At 47.6% G+C, this 17,368-nt stretch overlaps 1 protein-coding gene across 1 annotated transcript in view; it reads left to right on the forward strand.

Moving 5' to 3' along the window:
• Window positions 1-12,822, forward strand: part of FOXO1 (forkhead box O1) — a 92,363-nt gene extending 79,541 nt beyond the window's left edge. Inside the window, exons 2-3 of the mRNA XM_081547742.1 lie at window positions 7,747-9,103; window positions 9,566-12,822. Coding sequence (XP_081403868.1) covers window positions 7,747-9,081 — 1,335 coding nt within the window. The 3' untranslated portion in view covers window positions 9,082-9,103; window positions 9,566-12,822. The remainder of the gene's footprint in view (window positions 1-7,746; window positions 9,104-9,565) is intronic.
• Window positions 12,823-17,368: the final 4,546 nt, after the last annotated feature.

Here is a 17,368-nt window from a genome sequence, read left to right on the forward strand (position 1 = left end):
AAGTTGGGGAGTGGTGGTTCCCCACCATGGACTTGGCAGTGCCCTCCGACCTCTGCGCCTCCCTGGGGAAGCAGTGAGTGGGTTAAAGAGCCAGGGCTGCCTGCTTGCCGCACTGGAACTAAATTAATCCCAGGAGAAACCAGCTCCACTTTGAAATCCTTAGTAGCTGACACATCCTCTCCGCCCCCTCCCCTTTTTGAAGTATTTAAAAGAATTTTAGCTAAATGAAATTTAGTCTCTATACTGGGACCTTATTAGCCAGGGATGATGACATTCACCTGAGAGTTGGCCTTGTTGGCTCCCATGGCAACCTCGGGCCCAAGCGTGTGACTGTGGGAGGTAGTTTCTGTTTTCCAGGCTTTACTTAAGCAGGGCTCCACATCAGCTGCTCTTGTGGAGACTGTACCTGGACGGGGGTGGGGGTGGGGGGGCTCAGGTACCTACCTCGGCATCTGGAACGGAAGGGAGATGCAGATCTGAGGCCCCGAGCTCACCTGGGTTGTTTGGGGCTTTGCCTCTTGGAGTTTCTGGTTTCTGCTTGTGTGTAGAACACAGGACATGACATGGTATGGGTTTTCACATCCTGAAAATCAAGGATTTTGCCCTTCCTTTCATGAAATATAGCTTTCTGTGACACGCAGTTTTCCTTTGGGACACAGCATGGGGAAACACGGTACTTCTTTTTAATTACGACCTTTGGAGAAGCCAAAGCTTGGGATAGTTTTAATAGCATCAAGTAAAATTTCTGGTCCATCCATCCTGAAGATTTTTCCTTAAGTCCTTAATGTCTGACGTTGGCTGAAAATTTACCCTGAAACACTGAGGCTTTTGGCAAATACAAGTTTGTTAAAGATCAGGCCAGTTGTGGCGCATTGCCTGGTTCTCTGTTGTTGCAAGGCTTCCTCCTTGGCCAGTGTGGGAAGAGACGAGGAAGTGAGTGGTCCTCTCCTGTTTGCCATCCCGAATACAAGCTGTTCATCGGCCAGCTTGCGCGCCTCTCTTCTTGAATAACCTTGCGGACGACACAGGTTCTGACAGGGATTGCCCCCAAAGCTGACCGAGCACGCTAGTTAAACGATCCAGATCTCTACCTTTAAAGTCCTCTTAAGGGGCGAGAACAGTTTCTCTGTCAAAGGGTCGCAGCTCAGTTGCAAGGACATGGAAACAGCCTCAGGAAGGCTGGCTGCCTTGTTGAACAGGAAGCTTGTGATGAATGGTTTTTAATCAAGTTGTAACCATTCATGATGGCCAAAAAATTCCTGTTTATACATCCCTTTACTTCCTATCACAAAATAGCCAACCTTCACTTCCCTGCTTTGTGCCAGGTAGTTCTTTGAGCACTCTCTGTGGAGAGGATGCCGGTCCATCCCCAGCGATCCTGTGTCACAGCGGTGCTGTGTCACGGGTGTCAGGACGTGGGGAGACCAGGAGCCCACGGTCTGACCTTGGAGTCTGCCTCCCCACTGCTCCCCGAAAACCTGAAACTTCTCCTGAGATGTTACATTTGCCTTTTTGGTTCTGTTTCACATGAGAGCATAGTCTCCCATATGCTTTTTTTTTTTTTTTAGTAGAAGCTGATGTAATGTAGTCATATTTTCCTTCCTTTGAAATGATTTTAGTCAGAGATAAAGCTGCCTTTGGAGCTACATGTGCACCTATAGCCATTGGAGAATGTGTAGCTGAGATTGGTTTGGTCTGGGGGAGGGTCATTGCATGTCCTTGACTCTGGTTTTACAGTTCTTCTAGGGCTTCTGCACCACGTGGTTCCTGCCTTTTGTAAATGAGCTTTCCATCTGCATTTTAATCTTTCCAAACTCTATTTTCCCTAATACAAAATAAGGGTGTGAGGACAGGTGACCTTCCCAGGACTTTCCGGCTCACAAGTTTAATGAGGCTGTGAGTCCTCTGTCCACAAAGGTTCCCGGGGAAGCTCGAGTCCTTGTGCAGACTGGGGGCCACTGATTGCCAGCAAGAAGGACAGGTTTCGGGGAGGTGAAACCAGCTTTCCAGAAGGAGAGTTGGGTGCTGGAGCCTAACGTGAACGCGTGGAGTAGATCGAGCTCTCCACAGCAGATCTACCATTACAGCACTTTTTAAAATTGAATGTACATGCTTCGATTGGTAACATACGTCTGTCACCATCACCTGTAAAAAAGGATGGGCAAAAAGGTCACGTTTTCCTTCTATTTGCAAGCAACATGCATTACTTTACAGAGTTGTTTTATTAGCACCTCTGACGGGAACTCTGCTGAACAGAGATTATTCCTACTTTCTCTTTAGTTTGTTTTCACTCTTGGAAGTGCAGGAAGGGATGTGTAAAAAGCGAGGAAGCAGGAGGAGGGGCCACGTCCATGCCGGGAGCCTGTGAAGCCATCACACACACGGACTGAGTTCACAGGAATTAGATAAAACACTCTGGGAAAAATCTAGTTTGTCTCGCATTTTTGAAAGAATTTGTAGAATTTCTGGAACAACAAGTTCATTTAGTCATGTGTCCCAGAGTCTGGGTTTGAACTTCTCTTTGTCTGGCTGGCCGGCTGTTGCTCACAGCCACCCTCTCGCAGGGCGATGGGCATTTCTGGGCTGTGGGGCCTCTGAGGGCCTCTCCATTCTCCTTGTGGGTTCCCACAGCCTCTTTGCACATGCTTTCCCTGAGGCAACACTCAGGTCTGAAATTCACACTTCAGCTGCTCTGGTTTCCTGCCACGAAGAGTAGCCAGTTAGAATTAAAAACAAATCATATTTTGTAAATTTATTACCTGTTGAGGCAGAAAATGAGCTTTCTAAACTAGTATTTGTAAACAGAGTTATTTCCGCTCCGTCAAGGATGCACACAGGTCACCTCAGTCTTAAGTAAATATGTTCCTATGATTCTTCTTAATGATGGTGAAGCCAAAACATGGTTTTTCCAGCCAGCAGTGGTGTTGAATGCAGAGACATTTTGCAGGAGATTCATTTTCTGAGCCTCAGTGCTCCCATTTTCAACATGGGGCCAATAATAACCTGCCTTACAGGACTCTTCCAAGGATAGAAGGAGACATGATGTATTGAAAGCAGTTTATAAGTGCTCAAGTAAAATCCAGGTGTAAAATATGAAGGCCCGGGGGTCCTGAGCAGGATGTATTCAGCTTTAAGTTGCTGGTTTTATTTTTGGTTGAACACAAGGACCAGAGTAGTCTTAGAATGCCCAGCAGAAATTGGGGTGAAGAGTGGTGCTGAGAGGTGGTGGTCTCATTCTCATTATAAAGGAATAATTTAATTATTATAATAATCTAGTTATAAAGGAATAATGAGAATGAGACCGATGTTTGTTATATGGATGAGTTGCTGAAACACAGACCTGTTACCTTATACATGCCATTATCCTAATCAAAACAGCGGCTGGTATCGGTTGAGGTAAGGGCATCTGTTATCTCATTTAATCTTGAAAACAGTGTAAATGTAAGATCTGTTCATCCATCCAGCAGATGCTTGAGTATGTCCTTGGTGTTGGAGCTGTGAGGGTACAGTGCCCAAGAAGACAGCCCAGGTCTCCAAGCTCCTGGAGCTCACAGGGTTGTGGGAAGCCAGGCAGAGCAGAGTTGAGTTGTGCTTATGGTGAGCAGACCAGGCCCCATGTTAGCTGCAGAATGGGATGGTGTTCTCGGGAAATGCTTTCAGAAAAGAGACACTCGGGCTGAGACAGAAGTGGCAGGGTGGGGTGGGAGTGGTGACCTTTGGCAGGAAAACGTCAAGGCTCCTGGACAGTCCTTTGTACATTTCCTGTCCTGAGTGGCCATTTAGGTGGACTGGTTCCTTCCCCAGGTAGATCATAAAACACCCAGAAGGCAGACTCTGTGAGTAGTTCCTTCTGACGTCCCTCACTGTGCCCAGCATAAATCAGCCCCAGTGTTAATAAAAGTTACTTGGCATGAAGCGGTGCACGAATGGACAGAGCAAAGAGGTGGATGGCATGACACCTTTCCTGTGATGTTTTTGGGATGTTGGTCAACAGCTGTTCATTGAATGTATCTTGTCTGTAAATCGTCTTCTAGGAGCTTTGAGATGAGATAAAGAAAAAACAAACCCTCACCCTTCAAGAGGTGTGGAATCTGGTCTGCAGACTGCACGGAATGAACCCGTGAGCTAGAAACAGCCACTAGAGCAGGTTGAGCAAGCCGGGGCCCCCTGGCTGGGGTACAGCGGCTGCAGGGTGCCACTGCCCCCATGGACTTGCCGCCCCGCGCAGGGTGCCCAGGCACACAGATGGTAGGGGGTGGGGAGGCAGCCGAGGGGCGCGTGCAGCACAGATGACGACAGCTAGTGGTGGGGAGTTGCTGAGGGCTCCTTTTCTCTGGTGGTCTTGGGGGAACACTCGAGATTTGGGTGAGCGGTTTGCAGTGCGCGAGTCCTTCTGTCCTCACACCCTGCCTCTCTCCTCACATGATGCTTGTTCCCAGTTGAAGAACTGAACAGCCCAGAGCCCTACTGGCGGTGTGTGGCTCTCTGCCCAGGTCACAGGGAACCACACTTGCCCCACCTCGGCTGTGTCCACCGCATCCAGCTGAGATTTGCAGGTGTCACATCATGAATTGATGTCGTTCAGTCGCTCAGTCATGTCCGATTCTTTGCGACCTCATGGACCGCAGCACGCCACCCTTCCCTGTCCTTCACTATCTTCCGGAGCGTGCTCACACTCATGTCCATTGAGTCGGTGATGCCATCCAACCATCTCTTCCTCTGTCACCCTCTGTCTTCCTGACCCAGGGATCAAACCCCAGTCTCCTGCATTGCAGGCAGATTCTTTACTGTCTGAGCCACCAGGAAGCCCAACATCATGACTAGTGACATGTATTTTTTCAAGCTTTACCTATTCAACATCTCCCACTCCAATTCCTCCTATTGGATTATCATAGCTTCTTTAATGTCCTGCTGGCTATGTGAAAAACAGGAATTTATGTAACCAGCCCTGCACAGCAAACCTTTTCCTGTTTGGGGAAAAATTTTTTTAATTGTTGGTAAAGTTAGGAGACAGCCCTGTACTCAAAAGAGCGACCTGAAATGTCCTCTTAGGAAAACATGTAGCATAATGTTTTGATAAGTAAGGGATTGCTTACACCCGTGTGCACCCCCGCGGCCCCCCTCCCTCCATTTTTGGTAAGTCTAAGTAGTAAGCCAGTGTGTGTCCTGCCCAGGTTAGTGAATACCTCCTGACTTTTTTTTTCTTCCTGAGCTTTTTAAAGATTCCATCATTACAGCTTCTGCAGTCTTGTTCGAAGTGTCCCCCAGTTGCAGTTACAAATGATCTGACCTAATTATATGTATCATAGAGCTGTGTGCCCCCCCACCCCCCAGGCTGTACAGACAGCCAGGAAACCACTATCTAGGAAGATCTTCCCCCTTCATCATTAACCAAATGTGACAGGGACAGGAGTCAAGCTTCCTTTCCTCCAGAGATTCCATCATAGCTTATCTGTGTTTCTATTGTGTTTAAAGAACAAGATAGTCATGATGGAATATTGTGCAAATGCCCAGACTTCCAGCCTGTACAGGCTCTGTTCCAGCGGACCCAGGAGCAGGCCTGCTTCTTTGAGGAGAAATGTAGAGGTTGGAGGGCCGTGTCTGTGTGTGTGTGTGTGTGTGTGTGTCATTGAAACCTTCCTGAAACTTCCCTGTGGGGTTTGGAGAATCTGTCGGGGTCGGAATAGAATATCAGGGAGATGCAGCTCCTGGCCTCTTTTAGGGCCTCCAGTCTGGATTCGGCGAGAGGTCTGTAGGTGGGGAGAAAGAGGACAGAGTCTTGGCAATGGAAGAAGCCCCGCCCCGCCACCCACATACACGCCTGCCCAGCACTCAGCCTGGAAGCCCCCTGCGAGGGCCATGACCAACCCCGCTCGCCTGGGCCTGGCTGAAGGGCTGTCCCAGGGCTGCTGTGTTGCAATCCTCGCGTGGAATGTAGGACAGAGGGTCAGAGGGCATTTTGAAATGTAGATTTCTCAGCCTTGACTGTCCAGCCTCATTCTGACTTCTACGTCTCTTTTTAGAAAGGGAGATTTTGTTTTTCTTTTTCTTTGTTTGTTTTCTACCTCCTTTAAATCAGAGAGATGGTGAGCTCATGGTTTGCGTGGAGCCCCGGCTGGTCCTGCTGTGTAGAGGCTCTGTTCTGGCACAGCGACTGGCACTCAAGCATCTGAGTCCCACGGCGATGAGGATGTGGGCACTGTGGCTGCATCTCTGAGTGACCACAGATGCAGCCAGAGCTGCTTCGTGGTTGGGGAGAAGGGGCTGCAGGGGTCCTGGGGGCTCGCTCAGTGGAGCTGGGCATCCAGTTGGCAGAGGAAGCCAGAGAGGTGTGGGGGCCACGCGCTCAGTCCTGCTCCAGGAGTCCAGGAAGCCCGGAACCTGCTCCGGGCCCTGATGACGGAGAACACTGAATGCAGAGAGAGAGAGAGGCTGCTGCATGCCTGTCCTGCGCTGGGGCCGAGCCAGCCGGGACGCGCCCTGCTTCCCAGGAGCCCCCCTTCCTTGTCCACAGCAGGCTCTCCAGGTACCGTCATCTCACGCTTCACCCAGGACAGGAGCTGCACTCGGGCCTCTTCCTTTACAGCCCGGCCCCACCGCTTCTGCTGGGGCTTGCGCTGGCTTTGGCTCCTGTCACAGTGTGTTCGGAGTTGCGGGTTTGTGTTTGTAATACCACTAAGCTCCTGCCCACACCCCAGTGACGAGGAGGGGAATGGGCTCAGAAAGGGTGGTACCTTGTGCCCTCCCGCCAAGGTGGGATCTGATAGCTTCTTCCCAGCAGCCATTTACCATGTTGGACACATGGCTGAGCATCTGACATACCTTGTCTCGTTGAACCCATGGAACCAGCCCAAAGGGGGCTATAAAGCATGTGGGGGCCAGGCAGTTTCCCAAGGTTTGTAGCCAGTGAGTAGCAGAGCTACCCATGCACTCAAAGTTGATTTTCTGTCCTAACCATCCTGGGGGTGTATATGTCACGATTTAGTCATGGAGCCGTACTCAGTGGATCAAAGCCACCAGCTCTCTGCCCTTTCCACCACTCCTTCCCTCCCAGGGCAGCTTTTTGGCTCAAGTAGAAGCTGGAAAGAGAGGGTCACGAACAACACTTGAATTTAAGTTTTTTTTTTTCTTGGTAGTTCAACTCTCTAAAATTAAAACAACCACCACCACTTCATTTTCCTTATATTTATCTATATCTGCCTAATGGACTTTAAGAATGGAAATGAATCTAGGTCTTAACTAGTTTTCAGGCTTTTGATTCTTGACTGAGAACATAATATGCTTCCTTTCTCTCTTGTTGGTGATCACATGGACCCCATAATACAAAACTTCTTACTTCGTGTAAGTGGCGCATGTACCATCCACAGAGAACTTGCAGTAGTTGTAGGAGGTGATTTGACGGATAGAGGTTTTGATAGCACTCTGTTAATGGAGTGATATTTGCATCGCAAATCTAAGTGGTTTAAAAACCAGGTCCTGTAATTTCCCTGGAAAATAGAGCTGTGTAAAAGAAAGTGTTTATAATAATGCCTGTTTAGTTTTGTCCCCTTGTTAAATTAAAATACAGATACTGTTTTTAAGATACAATACGACTTTACTCATTGGAGCTGTCTTGTAGTGATGGTACAGATCTGGACCATAAACTTCGAAAAGATGACTTGTCTTCCACGTGAGATATGTCTGTGTGTGATAGTGGGTCTTCAGCCAGAGCAGTATTTGTATCTGACATGGTGTTTTGCTTTACAGAATTCAATTCGTCATAATCTGTCCCTGCACAGCAAGTTCATCCGTGTGCAGAATGAAGGAACTGGAAAAAGCTCCTGGTGGATGCTCAATCCAGAGGGAGGCAAGAGTGGGAAATCCCCCAGGAGAAGAGCTGCGTCCATGGACAACAACAGTAAATTTGCTAAGAGCCGAGGCCGAGCTGCCAAGAAAAAAGCGTCCCTGCAGTCTGGCCAGGAGGGTGCTGGGGACAGCCCGGGATCGCAGTTTTCCAAGTGGCCCGCGAGCCCTGGCTCTCACAGCAACGACGACTTCGACAACTGGAGTACCTTTCGCCCTCGAACCAGCTCGAATGCTAGTACCGTTAGCGGGAGGCTCTCTCCCATCATGACCGAGCAGGACGACCTGGGAGATGGGGACGTGCACTCGATGGTGTACCCGCCGCCCGCCACAAAGATGGCTTCTACTCTGCCCAGTCTGTCCGAGATCAGTAACCCCGAGAACATGGAGAACCTTTTGGATAATCTCAACCTTCTCTCGTCACCCACGTCATTAACTGTGTCCACCCAGTCTTCACCGGGCACCATGATGCAGCAGACGCCCTGCTACTCCTTCGCGCCACCAAACACCAGTCTGAATTCACCCAGCCCCAACTACCCAAAATACACGTACGGCCAGTCCAGCATGAGCCCCCTGCCCCAGATGCCCATGCAGACGCTGCAGGACAGCAAATCGAGTTACGGAGGCATGAGCCAGTACAACTGTGCGCCGGGACTCCTGAAGGAGCTGCTGACGTCCGACTCTCCTCCGCACAATGACATCATGACGCCAGTCGACCCAGGGGTGGCTCAAGCCAGCAGCCGAGTGCTCGGCCAGAACGTGCTGATGGGCCCCAACTCGGTCATGCCGGCCTACGGCGGCCAGGCCTCTCACAACAAAATGATGACCCCCAGCTCCCACACCCACCCCGGACACGCTCAGTCGACATCCGCAGTCAACGGGCGTGCCTTGCCGCACACAGTAAACACCATGCCCCACACCTCGGGTATGAACCGCCTGGCCCCGGTGAAGACAGCTTTACAAGTGCCTCTGGCCCACCCCATGCAGATGAGCGCCCTGGGGGGCTACTCCTCCGTGAGCAGCTGCAACGGCTATGGCCGGATGGGCGTTCACCAGGAGAAGCTCCCCAGTGACTTGGACGGCATGTTTATTGAGCGCTTGGACTGTGACATGGAGTCCATCATTCGGAACGACCTCATGGACGGAGACACGTTGGATTTTAACTTTGACAACGTGTTGCCCAACCAAAGCTTCCCGCACAGCGTCAAGACGACAACACACAGCTGGGTGTCAGGCTGAGAGTGAGCAAGCGAGTGAGCAGGTAAGAGCACCCTGGTACCAAAAGACCTTCTGAAAACAGGACTTAAAGAGAGGAGCCCAGTAACTTGCCTTGTATCTTCCAGGGTCGGGACTTTTTTATTTTTATGTCAGCCGGCCACCGCTTGTGGAGAGGCATCTTTTATCAATCATTCTCTGCCCTTTTTGCAGCATATAAATTCTCCTCTGAGCTGAAACATAAGGAAGCTTCCTCTAACAGCTTTAGGGAGTTTCTTTTGATAGGCGGCTGCACCTTCTTAGTAACTCTTCAATAAATGAATATATTTGATACAAATCAAATGTTGAAGGGGTTTTTAAAGTGGAATTTTGTCCCATTGAATGATTTCAGAGCTGTTTGAGAAAGCCCAACCCTCCCCCAAGTATGTCTGTCACCCTAATCTGTTAAGTTGAATTGATTTTCATTTGGTTGTTTTCAATGCTTGTGTGTGTATATGTTTTTTCCTAGGTTACACTTAAAAGTACTTCAGATTGTCTGACAGCAGGAACTGAGAGAAGCAGTCCAAAGATGTCCTTCACCCTACCTTTTCATTTTCTTGATTTAAAAAAAACAAAACAAAACGCATTTCTTTTTTCCTTTCGTCAGACTTGGCAGCGAAGACACTTTTCCTGTACAGGATGTTTGCCCAATGTTTGCAGGTTATGTGCTGCTGTAGATAAGGACTGTGCCATTGGAAATTTCATTACAATGAAGTGCCAAACTCACTACACCATATAATTGCAGAAAAGACTTTTGGATCCTGGTGTGCTTTCAACTTTTGTACATAAGCCGTAACTACAGAATTGTATCTGTGTGCATTTTTTTTTTTTAATATTCGTTTGGTCCAAGGAAAGTTTATACTCTTTTTGTAATACTGTGATGGTCTCATGTCCTTGGTAAGTTAAACTTTGGTTTTGTACTACCTGTGTTCTGCTGAACTGATGAATCACAGAGAACCAAGCTCTCCGTTCTACAGCTCCACTGAACAGCTCTGCATCTGTTCACGGCACCACATAATTCACAGGAGAACCAGTAGCCTGTTGTCCATCTGCTGAATTAATGGACTTATCAGAACTCTTTTGGGGAAAGAAAAAAAAGATTAAACTCCAGCCTTGTACAGGTCTTTTCTATTTTTTTTTCTTCTTCGTTTGTTTGTTTTGTTATTTGCAAATTTGTACAAACACTTTGAATGGTTCTAATTTCCATATAAATGGTTTTTGATGTTACTGTTGGGACTTGAGGTCATTTTTGGAATAGATACTGAACTGTAATGTTTTCTTAAAACTCGAGTCTACTTTGTTACATAGTCTGCTTGTAAATTTGTGGAATCCCAGACATTTGAAGCAGCATCCGTGATTTTCCTTTTGTATTTCTAACTGGACTAGTACTAATTTTATACATGCTTCACTGGTTTGTATACTTGGGGATGCTCCTTGGTGATGTTTTCTGACTAATCTTAAAATCCTTGTAATTAGTACCTGCACACCCAACATTTCTGGCCCTACCTTGGCAGGAGAGTAATGTATAGTTACGGACATTTTGCGTTTCACATTGAGAACTTGATTTGTTTTTGTGTATGTGTTTTATAGAAATCCCATCTGCTTCTGCTGTCTTGTGAACTAGGCATCCCTGCCCGGCATTGAATCTTCTGATCAGTGCCTGTATGTGCTTTGTTTCAAGTACTCCTGGGGGAGGCTGCGTAGTATTTGGAGATCAGAAGGGGAGACCCACCTCCAAAACAGTGCTCCTTTCTTAAGCTGGGGATTTTGATCAGCTTACCCTTTTTGAGTTGAACTTCAGCAAAAGTTTTCCCTCGTAACACTGTGCTTTTCCTGGTCTAGGCGGAAGTTGGCTTTGTACTTCTGGAGAATTATGTCCATACTCACTCTTCAACCCCCTTCCCCTTCTGTCCTGCAGATTACTTGGTGCACTGTGGAAAGTGAGGTCGAACAGGGGAATTGTTAAATGGGACTTGAGTGATTTTTAAAGTGCTTGGTGTTCATGAGTACAGATGGCTACCAAACAGCATAGCACTTGCTTAAAAATTCGGGCACTAAATTTGAAAACCGACAAGCCAGCAGTAAGTTATACCTTTGAATCTATTTAGAAAGCCATTGCGTAAGTTAAGAATTGGAGAGTGTCTTTCCCCTTTAGCAACCCAAACTATAATTCTGATCATTATGTTGTAATATTTTCCAGTTACCTGTAACTGATTAGACCCAAGTTAATTGGCTTTGCATCCTATTTAGTACATCAGTGTTTTCAAGTTGTGCAGAATGCCCAGAGTCAGCACAATGAAAGGAACAGATGCACAAAAGTGTTCCTCTGGCCTTCTTGAGAAAGCTCTGACTTGTGTGAACCTAGCCCACATCACGCTTGCTTTGTCTTGTCCAAGAATTTCGTCTCTGCTGGCTTGGTTTTTCCTCCATGTTTAACAAGAACACAAGTGTTCTGGATGGATTTCCTCCAGGAGGCAGGCTATTGTATGCTTCCCACAGTGACTTCTACCTACACCTTTGAAAATTCATTAAACAGCCACCCCTCTAACCATCTTCATTGTTGGCCACTCCAAAGTAAGTCTGGTTTCAGAAACCCTGGTTCCTCTGACTGGTGTTCCCTGCACACGCGCTTGGACTCGGGGCCACAGTTCTCGTGTTCCCCTCTGTGACCACCACCCCCCGCCCCCCAAAGCCAGCACACACTGAGCCTCATCAGGCCCATCGTTCACTGAAGAGGCAACTAGCTATAAAAAAAAAATCACTGTTCAAATCTTAACTACTTCATAGAGTGACTTTTAAAAAGATGTTGCTTCCTCTTGAGTCTGTGTAAATATCTTTTTTTTTCCCTTCAAATTTTTTTTGTGTGTGTGTTGAAATTCTAACAGGAATCCTGGGTAGCTCTCCAGGGTACAGTGAAGTTCAGTGAAAGGCACCTTGTCGGTTTTGAAAACAAACATTATGTGACCTCTGGTAATTCTTTTTCTGTACGAATACTGACTTTCTGGAGTAATGAGTATATCAGTTATTGTACATGATTGCTTTGTGAAATGTGCAAATGATATCACCTATGCAGCCTTGTTTGATTTATTTCCTCTGGTTTGTACTGTTATTAAAAGCATATTGTATTATAGAGCTATTCAGATATTTTAAATATAAAGTATTGTTTCCGTAATATAGACGTATGGAGTATATTTAGGTGATAGATGTGTTACTTGGAAAGATCTGCTTTGAAAAACTGACAAAGTCTAAATTAAAATTCCAGTGAGCAGTAAATCAATGGAACGTCCCAAGAAGGAGGAGAAAGACACTCAAAATGGAAACAGTTCCCCCAAAGCATATGATTTGGACTTACTCAGCTGCTGGATATGTGTTACCAATCTCCCCACCCCACCCCTCTCCCCAACTGAATGATTACCGAGTAATCGTTCAGTAAAAGACGCAGTGTGGTTTATGCAGACAAAACAGCCTAGCATTACTCTTGGCCTCCTCCCTGAGGGGGGTGACAGCCTGGTGGTCTGGCCAGGCCTGGCCACGTTCATCCCATCCGGACGCAGACAGACCCGCCCACCCTTGGCCAGTCGAGTTTAGTACCCGTGCAGATCCTACGTTCCCGCTCCAATACTCTTTGAAAAGTGCCTGATGATGCTGATGTACTTACAGACACAAGAACAATCTTTGCTATTATTGTATAAAGCCATAAATGTACATAAATCATGTTTAAATGGTTTGGTGTCGTTCTTTTTTTAGTTGTGCAGAGTAAGCTCTTTATTAGGTTCTTCCCCCTGCTCCCCGCCACCCCGCCCCTTCGTGTTTAGCTATCACATGAGTTAAAACCTTGGCAGCCACAGTGACATGGTTTATTCAAATCTGGTATTTCTTGGGGGGGGGCGGGCAGTGTGGAAAAACTCTCTCTGGGACCAAACTATAGTGCCCAAGGTTTGGAGAGCAAGTTGGGTCCGTGGTAACAAACCACCCTGGAGCACTTCATCTGTCTATGTGTGACTAGGCATCAGCACAGAAATGCCTAGGTGTAGGAGAGCTTGAGCTGAAGTAGGCGGAGCTGAAGGTAACAGTACCTGAAGGTCAGGTGGGGAGGGCCCTGGCCAGGAGGTCACCAAGCAGGGATGGGTGGCATGGTGGGAACACTGGCTTCCCAAGGCCACATGAAGGCGGGCGGGGGGTAGTTCTTCCATTCGGTGGCTACAGATTGGAGGTTTCTGTGTTTGCTTTTCTTCAGGAAATGCTTGAGGAATGAACTAGGATTAGATTGTATGTGTGCACGTGTCAGTTTAGTCGTGTCCGGCTCTTTGTGACCCTAGGGATTGTAGCTCACCAGGTTCCTCGGTCTGTGGGATTTGCCATGCCCTCCTCCAGGGGATCTTGCCAACCAGAGATTGAAGCTGTGTTTGTCTCCTGCATCTCTTGCACTGCAGGAGGATTCTTTACCGCTGAACCATCCAGGATTAGGTTAATAATGGTTAAAATGCATCTTAAAACCAGAATTAAGTCCCAGCTTTCCATGTTTCTACTCTTACCCAGGCAAGGGACTGTCCATATGAGTTGGAGAAGCAGAAAGGAGAGAGATCATTCTAGTGTTTATCCGTGTGGACACTGGAAGATCAGTCCAGCTTTCAGGGTTTTTTTTTTTCTTCTTTCTTCCTCCTTCCCTCCCAGCTTTTGAACCCTTGCTTTAAAATAATGATAGTCAGAAGCCCAGAGTGCAGAACAGATAACCCCATCTGCTCCCAGACCTGGGGCTTGTGCACACATCATTTTGAAAACCACTCATCTTGTCCAGTGGAGAAGGGAATGGCAACCCACTCCAGTATTCTTGCCTGGAGAATTCCGTGGACAGAGGAGCCTGGCCAGCTACAGTCCGTGGGATCGCAGAGTCAACTGAGCACCTAGCACAACACAACCATCTAGTCCAAATGCAGAACAACGCCTTGACTGCGCTGCCAGAACAAACCAGCAGGCTGCTTTCAAAACCCTCTGTGCAGGTACCCCAAATCACACATCTAAGTGTCATTTAGTAAGGCCGGTTCCCACGTTGTCATGTCCGTTGATAAGAGGAAGCAACACAGCAGGAAGGGACAGATGTGTGGTTGGAACTGGATGGTTAACATGGAGGGAGAGACTTCCTTCCTCGGACAGTATCTCGGCACCTGCTGTGACCAGAGAGCGACCAATTGTTTCTTGACCTGTGAACCTGCCATACCACCAGGACTGTGCCTTGGCTGTTGTTTCTCTGTGACCCACAGAAACAATGATGGTGCTGGTTAAACTTAGACCGGTTGGTGTGGTCAGGTAGGTGGAAGGCTCTTCCAAGAGGTGTATTGCCCTCAGTGGCAGCCTTGGCAGTAGTCACTGTCACACAGACATCAAACCTTGTGTCGGCTGTTGAACCTTGTGGGTTTGAAGCCTGCAGCTGGGCTGGGCCGTGACCTCCAAAATGAGAGCGTGTTTATGCAAGGCATCCTTATTCTCATTTCGTTGTTTCAGTGTAGGAAATCACCCTGGTGATCACTTAGGTACATGGTTCTTAGGATATTTACTAGTTTAATTACCTGGAAGACGAGTGAAGTTACTGGGAACTGGAAAGGGAGGTCTGTGTTGGCCGTTAGGTATTCCTGGGTGGTGGTGGGTCATCCAGATCTGAGATGGAGACGGCTGAGGTGTGAGCTGAAGGTCAAGGGCAGGCCCTTGGATCCTTTGACCAGAGGAGCTACAGAGTGGCATGGGCCTCTGGAAGTTGAAGAGAGAAGTTTTGAGTTTTGCAGGTGGCTGGGGGAGGAGGCTCTCTGGGCAGACCCCTGGCTTGCCAGCATGGCTCTGAGAGGAGAGAGCTCTGTGCTGGTAAGGAGTTCACCTGTGAAGGAGAAAAAAAGGAAGATTGAGGCCAGCTTTCTGAAGCCAGCTTTCCTCAACTCAACTGGTAGTGGGACAACTTGCCCCTCCGGCCATGAACTCAAAGGCAGAACGAAACTTTTTGGCCTTAGTACTTTTATCACGTTCACATCTTCGAAAAGTGAGGCTTGTTTGCATTGGAAGCCATGGGTGGAAAGTAGAGATTTACATCCTTCAGGAAGAAGGAGGGCAGCTTGGTGAGGGCTTGGTAGTCATTCTTTACCTCTCCTTCCTTCCATGAGCTCCAGCCTCTGACAAGCAACTTTTTGAGTTCCTGTAAAACTTCAACTTGGCCTAGGATGGTAACCCATTTGCTGGAGTTTCTGCAGATACACTTGGGGCTGTAATGTTACTATGAATACAGTTGCCACTCCCTCGAGATGATCTTAGCTGCTTAGAACAGGGCTCATGGGGGGCCATTTTAAACCGGATTTCTCTCCCTGGTGAATTGGGATAGAGGGCAGTCTGCTTTGCACTTTGTCTGCAAAGTGGTTCCAGAACAAACTAGAGATGCCCACTTACTCAGTCTGTGCTGGTGGCAGGGACACTCACAGTGTTGCCAGGGCACTAAGCTGGTCTGATGCTTAGGTGGCGATTTCCCTACAGTTGAGGTAAATTGAGGATACCGTCTGCTACATGCCTCACAGGTTTGACGTGAGGTTTGGAGGATGAGATAATGTCTGCAGATGGCGTCCCGTCTCTGGAGAAGCCTCCGTGTAGGAGCTGGTGTCAGCATAGGTAATGGTAGGACTCGGAAATGTGTTTCCTTAGTGGGCTTCTGCACAGTCATTGCTCCCTGCAGGGTAAGCGGAAGGACTGCTTGGTCCGTTTCCATTGTATTTCTGCATTCCCATCTGCGGGCCTCCGTCTCTTATGCAGGAAGTGGGTAGACATCTTACCAGACCCGAACTCCAGAAATACTTGATACATGGTAAGTTGTAAACCTGCTATGTGCCCAGTCTAAACTAGTTGAGATATTTGTTTCCCAAGAAATCCTCTGTGGACCCATATGCAGAAAATTGAGAGACATTTTTAGACAATTTGGCCTTGACCTTACCTCAGTCATGTTCACCCAGACACTGCCAACTCCATGAGCCCTTACAGGCTGACCTGTTAAGACAGGGACAAAGGAGAGGACCAGGCTGAGGTTGAGGGGGACTGTGGGGTGCTGGAGCCTGACTGCCAGTTCACAGGAAGTGATGCTGAAGTTTGCAGGAATCTTGTGAGCTGATTTCAGAAACCACTGTTGTTTGCGGTTGACTTAGAGAAACTTACTACTAAATAAGTTATATTAAAAAACTAAGGTAGTGGGACTTAGTGGTTAAGATTCTGTGCTTCCAATTCAGAGGGCACTGGTTCAATCCCTGGCCCGGGAAGTAAGCCCACATGCTCTGCAGCCAAAAAAGTTAAAAAAAAAGTAGTAGAGACTCAAAACTCATCATGTCCTCGTCTCTTATCTACTCTGGAGGTGTTTGCACTTGCATCTTATGATGGGGATGCTGCCACTGCTGGTGCTGAAGCTGAACAAAGTTTCAGTTTAATAAATATAGTTTGAACGAGGGTGAGAAATGACTTAATAAATCATGTCACTTAAGTTTTTTCTCTTTTGGCCACACTGCATGGCTTGTGGGATCTTCGTTCCCGGACCAGGGATCGAGTCCCAGCCCTTTGGCAGTGAAAGCACAAAGTCTTACCACTGGGCTGCCAGGGAATTCCCATGTCAGTTAAATTTTTTGAGAAGACAGTGGATTGATATGCAAGTGCATTTGTCAAATTCCAGCTGAATTGTGTGACCACCATATGTTGGCTGCAAAAATCAATTCACCTAATAGAGTTTACAGTCAAGGCTATTGTATATTTTATTCTGTAAAGATTGTGTGCTACATATTTTTTATATCAAACTCATAATAAACTTAGGTACATACATGCCAGCATATGTTGCTGCCCCAAGGAGCATGTTAAACATTGACCAGTGCACCAGGGTGTAACGAGGGCATTAAAAGGCTGGCAGTTTGGATGATGTAGGAGAACAGATGGGTTGGCAGGGAGGGAAAGAGAGAATTGGAAGTTGTATCAAGGTCTAGGGTGTGGTCACAACAGTCAGTGATTGACAAGCAGGATGGGGCCCTAGAGTGGCAGAAGATCAGGGAAGAGGAAGCCTGAAGATTGCACGGGGCATGCAAAATAGACTTCAGAGCCAACAAAAGGCATAGCAGGAACGGGGTGGAGAGGAAGTCTCAAATTCAAGGGCCCAAAATCTTAATTTGGGAGAGGAACCAACCAAGTGGCAGGTAGGGTACCTGCCTAGGAAAGGTAGCCAGGGGAATAGCTGAATGCCCTCAGCATCAACAGAGGTTTTATTTAA

This window comes from Giraffa tippelskirchi, chromosome 12 (genome assembly GCF_054371585.1).
Source record: "Giraffa tippelskirchi isolate mGirTip1 chromosome 12, T2T-mGirTip1v1.2.pri, whole genome shotgun sequence".
Taxonomy (NCBI): Eukaryota; Metazoa; Chordata; class Mammalia; order Artiodactyla; family Giraffidae; genus Giraffa; species Giraffa tippelskirchi.